Consider the following 9180-nt stretch of genomic DNA (forward strand, 5'->3'; position numbering starts at 1 on the left):
AGGTAATAGAGAAAAGAATGACGGCCGTGCCGCAGACGTGCGGAGGGGATAGTTCTTGGCGGCACGCCGCTTCCGGAAGCGCCTTCCCACCGACGCTTCCGCCCAGGCGTCCCGTCAGCGCGGCTGTTAGCAACGCCGAGGGGCACACAGCCCCGCCCTCCCTCATACGAGACAATAATGAGGCTGTGTTGTTGCAGCACCCACTTATCACGGCGGCAGACTACTGCGATCGAAAGCAACTCCTTTCACATATATCGTTCCTTAGCGGCCAGCTGCAGCGGGCAGAGCTGCTGTTGCAAAACGCACCCCGTGCGATGGTGTCCGATGAGGCGTTGGCCCGCTTCGACCCCTTTCTTGCCCAGGGACACATTGACCGTCTCGAGAGCTCCCTGGCGCAGGTTGCCCTCTTACGTGAGGTGGAGCAGGAGCGGAGCCGTGCACTGGAGGAGGAGTTGCGTGAAGTGCGCCTGGAGCGCAACCGTCTGGTGGAGCGTGTCGACAGCTTAGACAGCCGGGCGACGACACTGGAGGCGGAGAACACGCGACTGAGCAACGCCCTGTCCTCCGCCCAGCTTGAGGTGGAGCAGCTGCGGTTGGAGGAGACCACCCTGCACCGCCGGCTGTCGTTGATTGACGAGCTGCAGGACGATGGCCATCGCTACCAGGGCGTCAACGTCGTTGTTGCCCCACCGCGGCAGGCTGAGGCACGGCAAGCCTGCGCCCGAGCCGTAAAGGAGCTGCAGATGGAGGAAGCGGCTCAAAGGCTCTCACTTCTGGTCGACATGTTAATGGAGCCCATTTGCATCGCCTTCGATGCGGGGGTAGTGTGGATCACGGAGACGCAACTGCATCGGGCCAGCGTGCAACTATACCACGCGGAGGTGCCTGGCTTCTCAAGCGACGGCGCCGGTCTGCCGACCGGGGTAGGGGAGAACAGCCCGCTTGGAGATGTGGGGGATGACACATTGCCGCCCGCCGCCACGGGGCTGGAGCCTCCGGGTGAGCGGCAGTTGCGACATGAGTTGGAGGCGGTGAGAGAACGATGCCGCGCGGCAGAGCAGCAGCGGGAGCGGTTGAAAGGTTTGCTGCACGAGGAGCAACAGCGGACAGAGGCGATGGCGAGGGAGCACTGCCAGCAACTTCAACAGGTCCATGAGCAGGTGGTGCATGAGCGACAGCACATCATGGAGAGTCTCATGTCGGAGGTGGAAGAACAGATGCGGAATGCCTTCCGTGACGGTCGTCTCTATGAGAAACGCCTCCGCGACGAGAAATGGCAGCAGCGGAGAGCTTCCGCAAGCCACACGGCTGGTGGTGCTGGTTTGGAGCAACAGCGGCGGGTGGGTGTCTTGCCGCAGGGCCGTGGATCTGCCCTGGGGGAGCAGGTTGCTGCCGGTTCTCGCAGCGGCAGTGACAGCGGCAGCAGCAACAACCGGGGCGGCGCTGGGGATGTTTTGTCGAGGGTGGGGAGCGAAGCCGGAGGAGGTGGTCGGTTACCTCTCCACAGCCAAAAACCAATAGATCGATAGAGCGTACAAATACATGTGGTTATTATTATTACTATTGTTATTTTCATTCTTGCAGCGATGGGAAGGAGAGGAAGTTTCCTCGCGTGCTTCTGAAGACCACGTGACCCATGCGTCGTTTTTTGTTTTTGTTTTGAAAGCTATGTGAGTGTGTGTGCGTGGGTGGGTGGGTGGGTGGGCGACGTGCCGTTGCCGCAGCGGAATTACCATCCCTTCTCTTCTGGTATCTCCTCTTGCTTTTTCCATTCACTGCTCTGGCTGATAGTAGCTCTTCGCGGCGTGCCACGGCTGAAGGGGCATTCATGGCAGCCCCGCTGACGGCGATGCTGCTGCTCGCGGGGGCGTACTACGTGACGCGGCTGGCGCCCCGGGTTTCGCAGCGAGTCGCGATGGCGCAAGGCGGAATGGGGGCCACGCAGGCCCTCCATGCGCACCAGTCGTATCGCCGTCACGAGTCTGGCTTTGCGGCCACCATGTCGGAGCGGGAGGCCTTGCTGCTGCTTGGCTTCCCGGAGGATGTCGCCGATGGAACTCGCGCCCGCCCCTCGGACCAGCAGGTAAAGGAGCGCTACTACGCGCTGATGAAACACTTGCACAGTGACGTGAGTGGCAGTCCATACATCGCCACGAAGCTTAATGAGGCCAGGGATGTACTGTCGCGGCGATGAAGTGGAACTGCTGCGGTATCGCACTTATCCCCACATATATATATATATATATATCTGTAGGCTCGGTCGCAATCACGCGCGCATGCTTCCCCCTCCCCTCCCCTCCCCATCCCACTCCTCTGCTACTTACTGATAACGATCTCCTCTTGCCAAGCTATCCTTCCATTCCATCGATCTGCGTCAGTGACTTCCGCACTTCTGCAGTGTGTGTCTGTCTGTAACATGGCTGGTCACTCTGTTTCAATGGACCTCCTATCTCTAACACACACGCACACACACACACACTGAATGGGGAGAAGAGAAAAAAACGAGGCTGCAGGGCACGCATGCAGTCTTCGGATGTCATAACCGAAGTGGCTGAGCGGCTCCATGCGGCGCTTGAGGCGGCAGCGCGACAGCTTCACGCCGGAAGGCGTGTCCGGTGTTCCTTGGCGCTCCTTCCACCCGTCGCACTGGCGGAACTGCCGTTTCGCTGGGGCACGGTCGAGTTGATCCATCAGCAAGAGGGCCTTTTCGAGTTGGTTGTGGGTGTTGATAGTGCGATGCTGGCGGAGTCGCTTATAGGGCTCCTGAGGCGGCTACAACAGCCTCCCGGGCCACGGACGAATGGGAGCGGCGGACCGCTCCCGATTATCGGCCCCCTGGTTAAGCGACTGTCGCCGGAGGGAGTGTTGCCGGCGTTGCTGCTGCTGCTTCCCGCGCACACGGATCTCTGGAATGAGCGGCGGCGAGGGCTGCAGGAGGCCGCCCTCGCCAATGCTGCGACGGGGCAGAGGGATGCTCGCTCCCTGCTGCTGCAGGAGTACCTACTAACCTCGCTTCTGCTCAGCTTCCACTACAAGAAGCAGGAGGTTTGGGTGCACCGCTGGTGGGTGGTGCAGCGGCTCCTAACATTGGGCGGCGCCAACCTGGAGCTCTTTTGCTCGCATGATCGCTCGGTGTTGTTCGAGGCCGCGGATCGGCACCCCATGAATTACAACGCCTGGAACTACCGACGGCAACTGTTTGCGTGTCTCCTTCAACGAGACAGGGCCGCGGAAGCTGCCGCCAGGGCCTTGCTGCTGGAGGAGCTGGATGCCGTGGTGGAGTTCTTCGAAAGACACAACGGCGATTCCTCCGCCACGGCGTACCTGGCATTTCTCCTTGAGCAGGCGACAGCGTGGTGGAGCGGCACTGGCGAGGGCCACAGTTTCCTGGCGTCACGCGTTTGGGGGAGGCTGCTCTCAGTGACCGCGCAGGAGCTGCGGCGACACTACGACAAGGGACACGAGGCTGTCTGGGTGCTGCGCCTCGCGCTGATGCGGTGGGCTCTACGCGAACGCCCTGCGTGTGGCTGGACGCTCCACGACGAACTGGTGTTCGTCGCCGCCTACGCGTCGGTGAAGACAGCGTTGGCGGAGGAGGAAGATGGGGCAAGCATGCCGCCGGAGCTCACGTGGGTGGATGTCTCGGGTTCCTGCTGGTGGACGTCGTACCACGCGGTGCGGTACGGCGTTCAGTTGTTGAGGATGCTGCAGACGTAATGCGGCGCCCGTTTTTTATTATTGTTTTCCCCACTTATTGTTATTATTTGTTGCCCGTCTGTCTCTCCCTTTGTGTGTGTGCGGTGCGTCACCCACTCTGCATGTCCTTGCGGCGCTGCGGAGGAGGGCCACGCGTGGGTGCCGTCGTGTGTGACCGGGTGCTTGCACGGACGTTTGCCGCCGCCCAACCTCGAAAACTTCGCCTCGCCTGTCGGGTGCCACTTTTGTGCGTTTCCGGCGCGGTCGTCGTCGCCCGCTGCGTTGCCCCTCGCACCTCCTGCGCACATCTCCCTCCCTCCCTCACAAGAGCGAGAGGGTCAGTCACTCCAAGCAGTTGGGAAAAACAGAAAAAAACGAAAAAGAAGGCATCAAAAATATCCGTCTGAGTCTTGAGCGGGAGATAGAAGAAGAAGAACGAAAAAGAAAAGGAAAAAAATAGAGGGGGCGTGTGAGTGCCTGCGTGCAGGTAGGAAAGCTGTCCGAGGCAGGCCTGGTGAACCCATGACAGAGAGCGGCGACGTTTATTTTGTGCTGCGCGCGGAGGGGTGCGTCCACTCCAGCGACGTGCGGCATGTGTCGTCTTCCGACGGGCTGCTTCTCACCGCGTCGCGCGACCACACCGCCATGATTCTCCCGGACCAGCCTTCCTCGGACACCATCGAACCCGGTATTGTGTTGGCAGGTCACACGGAATTCGTGAACTTTGCCCTCTTTCACCCCTCCATGACGCTCCTTGACGGCGAACCCTGCATTGTCACGGGCAGCAACGACAAGCACGTGGCGCTGTGGAACCCTGCGACCGCAGCGCTGGAGGCGGTGCTGGACGGCCATGCGCATGGGGTCTGCTGCGGTGCCGTTGTGCTACCGGACTGCGGGGACATCGTGACGGGAGATTGGGGTGGCGTGTGTGTTGTTTTTGACTGCGCAACCGGCGGCGTGAAGCAAAGCTACACCGGGCACAAGACGGCGGTGCGAGCCGTTGCGCAGCTGCCAGGAACACGCACCGTGGTCACTGCCTCGGGCGACAAGACAATCCACCACTGGGATTTGGCGACGGGGGCCACGCTGGCCGTCTTTGTTGGCCACAGCGACGTTGTGCAGTGCATCTGTGCAATGGGTGCAACCCGCTTCGCCACGGGGGGAAACGACGCCACGATCATCATTTGGGACACCACGATGGGGCACACCCCGCTCCGCCTCCTGACGGCGCACTACAGCCTGGTCTACTCCCTCTGCTACTGTCCGGCGCGACAGCTGCTCTTCTCCGCCTCGGAAGACCGGTCCTTGAAGGTGTGGCGGGGCGGGGTGGTGGACGTGGCCTCGTCGGACGCACAGGCGGAGCCCGTCGTCGTGCAGAGTATCAGCCATCCATGCGTGGTTTGGTCTGTTTGTGTGACAAACGCGGGCGAGATCGTGACTGGCGGTTCCGACGCTGTCGTGCGCATGTGGACGGCGGAGGAGAACCAGATGGCGTCGCCGGAAAAGTTACACTCACTGGAGGCGGCGGTCGCCGCTCAAACGATCGACGTGAAGGTTGCCACTAACGCCGGTCTCAATGCGGCCTCGACGCTGCCGGTGGGGGATCTGCACCTTTGCAGGGGCACGCAACAGGGCGACCGCCGCTTTGCCCGCACTGAGGCCGGCGCGATTGAGCTCCACGTCTGGAACCGTGGCCGCTGGGAAAAGGTGGGGACTGTGGTGCATGGGCCCCAGGGAGAGGCCTTCACCGGTGGGCCGCAGCCGCGAGAGAAGAAGTACCTGAACGGTGTGCCGCACGACTACATCTTTGATGTGGACGTGGATGGGAAGATGCTCAAGCTTGCCTACGACAGAGGCCAGAGCATCTTTGAGGCCGCGCAGAACTTCATCAACGAAAATAGCACCATCGTCTCTCAAACGCACAAGGAAGAAATACAGAACTTTATTCTAAGCAACGTTGATCCAAGCGACATCCAGCAGGGAACGGGAAATGCCAACGCGGCTCCTGCGGCTGCCGCTGGTGGTGGTGGTGAGCCGGTTTTCTCTCAGTACGCCCGCGAGGCGGCTGCGTTGCAGCAGGCCGGTGTCACACACACCCCAAGCTGGGGTGAGGCGCTGCGCACCCTGCAGACGGCGGGCGTCTCTGCAAACGACGTCGCCTTTTCAGGCTACGCACGGGAGGGGATACTACTTCAGCAGGAAGCGGCCCGATTGGCGGGAGCACCTCCAGCCACGGCGGGCGACACAAACCGCAGTATTGTGCGATGGAGCAGCTACAAACGCTTTACCTCGTTTAATGCCGCCGGGGCAAAGAAGAAGATCGAGGAGTTGACGGGCAACTCGGAGCTGGGCGCCTTGGTGGGGCGGGCGGCGGCGGCGGCGGCGGGAGAACCAAACCGCGCCCTGCTGGACGAGGTCACGGCGCTCTACTATGCACTGCCCGAGGCCGCCCGGTTCCCCGCCTTGGACCTCCTCAGCCACCTCCTCGTGGCTGCCGCCCACCCGTTTGGTTGGCTGCGGCTGCTCCTGTCCGCCGACTGCGGCGGGAGTGCGCCCGACGCACAGGCCTTCTTTCAGGGCCGCGTTCAAAATTTGTGTCAAGTTCCCGCTGCGGAGGCCCTTGTGACGACGCGCCTTTTTGCCCACGTGATCACAGCGCTCGACAAGGCCCCAACCGGGGCGCAACTGGACGCGGAGGAGACGGCGCTGCTCCTCGCAATGCTGACGAAGGCGCCACAGCCGCTGCTTCAGACGAAGCAGAGTAATTTGAAGACGGCCCTCAGTGCGCTGTTGCAAAACGCGGCGGTGTTTCTGGCGGGAGACCCGGTGGTGCTTGGCGCCGAGGCGGCGCGGGAGGCCACGCAGGGGGTCGTGCGTCTGCTGGCGCAGTGGCTCATTTTCGAGCCCATCTCCTCTCCACACACGCGAGACCTTGTGGCAACCGTCATGACGCTTTTTTTGCCTGACGAAAGCAGCAGCGGCGGCAGTCAAACCTCAGCCACTGCAGTCGAGGTGGGACGCGCCACACTGGCCCATACGTTGCGAGCATTAAAAGCGGGGCCGGAGCCGCATTGCCGGGAGGCGGCCACAACACTTCTGCGGCGGTTGGATGCCACGGAATCGCACTAAACGAAGGCCGTGGTGGGTCCCGCACACGACGAATGCTTATCCCGTGCGGAGCTCCAGTGCACCCTCTTTCACGCCTCCTCCTCCTCTACCTCGTTGCAGTGCCCTGCAAGGCACGTTGCTTTTTCGGTGCTCCCCATCTCTGGGGCGCAGAATTGGCCGCGCGTACACGCGTGTGCCGGAGTCATTTACATCTTGCTGTGGTGGTGTGCCCTTGTTGCCGCCGCCCCGCTGTCCTCTTGTTTGCCTGCTTGAACTCACGTCGTCCCTCCACCGCCGTTTTTCTTCTGTTCTACTTCGTCTTTCTGTCCTTCCCCAATCACTCCGTGTGTGTCTGTTCACCCTGCGACGCGGTACGGAAAAACGGAAGGAAACGAGCGGAGGAGGAAAAAAATTGCCTACAAAGGCATTTGAGGCAGTCGCAAGAAAAAAAAATGGAGGGAGGAGCGGGGTCTGAAGGGCTGGTGAACTTTCTGAGCCTGGAAGTGCTCGACGCGGCGAAGCCGCTCATTGGTGACTTTTTCCGGCCGGCACACCAGGTCGCTATGCAGAGGTTGTTCAAGCGACATGCGCTGAATTGCAGCCTCTTCGACCTCCAGTCATCCTCGTCGCAGCAGGGTCTCTCGCAGTCCAGCGTGTCGGTTGAGCATGACGACGTGAGCCGCGTGAGCTGCGCCGCCCTACTCGCCTCCGAGGAGCCCCGCCGTCTGAAGCTATTTGTCCTTTCCCCGTCGGTGGCAGAGCCGCCGCGCTACTGCCGCACCGGCCTCCTCGGCGAGGCGGAGTCCCTGCACGCGAAGCACGCCGTGGAGTACGAGTTTCTCGTCCCCGCGATCAGCTCGGCCGTCGAGAGCGTCATCGCCGCACATGCAAAGTGGCAGCAGCGGTTGAGTGCGCGCGAGCAGCGGGGCTCGGGGGTGGAGCTGACAACAAAAACCCTGCTTTCCGCGCAAACGAATGTCGAGGCTGCCGCGGAGGGATCCACGCACGCGGAGGCGCCCGCAGCTGACGCCGAGGCAACGCAGGACTGCTTCACTTGCTTCGAGACGAACGGCGTGCCGGCTATCACCTTTCCGGAATACATGCATCGAATCGTGGAATACACCTTCGTGTCACCGTCTGTGTTGTTGGTTGCCTGCATTTACCTCGACCGTCTCCTCACCCGCAGGGCGTCCCTGCTCCTCACGAACCATAACGTCTTCAAGTTGTTCGCCGCCGCAACGCGCGTCGCCAGCAAGGTCATGGACGCACGGACAGTTAGTAACAAGAGCTTTGCCCGCGTCTGTGGCTTGCGAAACACCGAGATGAACTTTCTCGAGTCGCGTTTCATGCGCGTCGTTGAACTAGACCTCTACGTGTCGGCCGCGGAGTTCTACAGTTACGTCGAGGACCTCGTCACAACGGTCCCTGTCAAGGCGCCGGCCTCGAAGAGGGCAGACCCGTGCGCTGCCGGCAGCGACCAGGGGGGGAAGTTGCTGCTTCCCATTGTGCGCCAGGTGAGCGCGAGTAGCATAAGCCGCAGCGGGAGCGGTAGTCTTGGGGGACAGAAGAAAGCATTTGGCCCACTTCCGCCTGTTGCGCCGTTGCGCTGCGGCGCCACACCGGGTACCAGCCTCGTTTTTAGTCCGCGCAAAGGCGCAAACGGTGGTACGGCGAGAGCTAAAGATGGCGCTGCGGAGGTGGGTGGCAGGGTGGAGCGGGGCAGCAACGCGGTTGTCATGAGTGGCGCCGCGGTGCCGCCGGTCAGTGTTAAAAGTGAAGAGGTCGACGTCGGCATTTCCTTCCGCTCCCGTTCGATGACGATGCCCGCGCCGGTGCCGAGGAACTCGCGTCTCAGCCTGCCTGCCGCAAAGGAGCTCAAGGGTGTCAGCATCGACGTCAATAATGTCAGCATCGACGTCAATAATGTCAGCAGTAGCCGCCACTTCAACAATTCCGCCGCCGTGCGTCCGCAGCATGTAAAGGTGCGGATTGGGACCAGACCGGAGTAAAAAAAAAAGTGCACACGCACACACAGGCGTACGTCGGAAGTTAGTCTCAGACGATGGCCGGCGATGATTGTCTGCCGCCTCTCCTCTCATTTCTCCTCCTCTCCCTTCCTTCTCGCTCTCTCGCCCTCTCTGCGGAGAAAAACGGACTGCACCAGCGGACGGGCCGGAGCGGAGGCCGTTGGCACCAGTAAGAGGGAGAGCGGAGAAGGAAGGACACGTAAGGAAAAGGGGGTGGTTGCGTTCGAAGAAAAGGAAAAGTAAAAAAAAAAGGCGTTTTAGTAAAGCAAGAGCGTTCGATACTTAAAGCATACGAAAAGCAAAAACAAAAACAAAACGAAAACAAAAAAAAAAAACTTAACCTGACAAG

At 61.1% G+C, this 9180-nt stretch overlaps 5 protein-coding genes across 5 annotated transcripts, besides 8 other annotated features; all 5 read left to right on the forward strand.

Moving 5' to 3' along the window:
• Positions 1-17: 17 nt before the first annotated feature.
• Positions 18-1529, forward strand: Tco025E_03214 (uncharacterized protein; the record flags this gene model as incomplete). Its single annotated transcript, XM_029370134.1, has 1 exon — positions 18-1529. The coding sequence occupies one exon, from the start codon at positions 18-20 to the stop codon at positions 1527-1529; it is 1512 nt and encodes a 503-aa protein (XP_029229658.1).
• Positions 1530-1548: 19 nt separating this feature from the next.
• Positions 1549-1580: a microsatellite.
• Positions 1581-1676: 96 nt separating this feature from the next.
• Positions 1677-1705: a microsatellite.
• A 123-nt stretch (positions 1706-1828) lies between these two features.
• Positions 1829-2194, forward strand: Tco025E_03215 (DnaJ like protein subfamily C member 19; the record flags this gene model as incomplete). The annotated part of the gene is made up of 1 exon (XM_029370135.1): positions 1829-2194. One exon carries the CDS (start codon positions 1829-1831, stop codon positions 2192-2194), a length of 366 nt encoding a protein of 121 aa, XP_029229659.1.
• A 34-nt stretch (positions 2195-2228) lies between these two features.
• Positions 2229-2248: a microsatellite.
• A 33-nt stretch (positions 2249-2281) lies between these two features.
• Positions 2282-2315: a microsatellite.
• A 140-nt stretch (positions 2316-2455) lies between these two features.
• Positions 2456-2479: a microsatellite.
• A 41-nt stretch (positions 2480-2520) lies between these two features.
• Tco025E_03216 (alkyl and aryl transferase) lies at positions 2521-3717 on the forward strand (the record flags this gene model as incomplete). The annotated part of the gene is made up of 1 exon (XM_029370136.1): positions 2521-3717. One exon carries the CDS (start codon positions 2521-2523, stop codon positions 3715-3717), a length of 1197 nt encoding a protein of 398 aa, XP_029229660.1.
• Positions 3718-4119: 402 nt separating this feature from the next.
• Positions 4120-4157: a microsatellite.
• A 61-nt stretch (positions 4158-4218) lies between these two features.
• Tco025E_03217 (uncharacterized protein) lies at positions 4219-6825 on the forward strand (the record flags this gene model as incomplete). The annotated part of the gene is made up of 1 exon (XM_029370137.1): positions 4219-6825. One exon carries the CDS (start codon positions 4219-4221, stop codon positions 6823-6825), a length of 2607 nt encoding a protein of 868 aa, XP_029229661.1.
• A 431-nt stretch (positions 6826-7256) lies between these two features.
• Positions 7257-8813, forward strand: Tco025E_03218 (cyclin-dependent protein kinase; the record flags this gene model as incomplete). Its single annotated transcript, XM_029370138.1, has 1 exon — positions 7257-8813. One exon carries the CDS (start codon positions 7257-7259, stop codon positions 8811-8813), a length of 1557 nt encoding a protein of 518 aa, XP_029229662.1.
• A 78-nt stretch (positions 8814-8891) lies between these two features.
• Positions 8892-8944: a microsatellite.
• A 181-nt stretch (positions 8945-9125) lies between these two features.
• Positions 9126-9165: a microsatellite.
• Positions 9166-9180: the final 15 nt, after the last annotated feature.

This window comes from Trypanosoma conorhini (assembly GCF_003719485.1).
Source record: "Trypanosoma conorhini strain 025E chromosome Unknown Tco_14.4_contig_00141, whole genome shotgun sequence".
Taxonomy (NCBI): Eukaryota; Euglenozoa; class Kinetoplastea; order Trypanosomatida; family Trypanosomatidae; genus Trypanosoma; species Trypanosoma conorhini.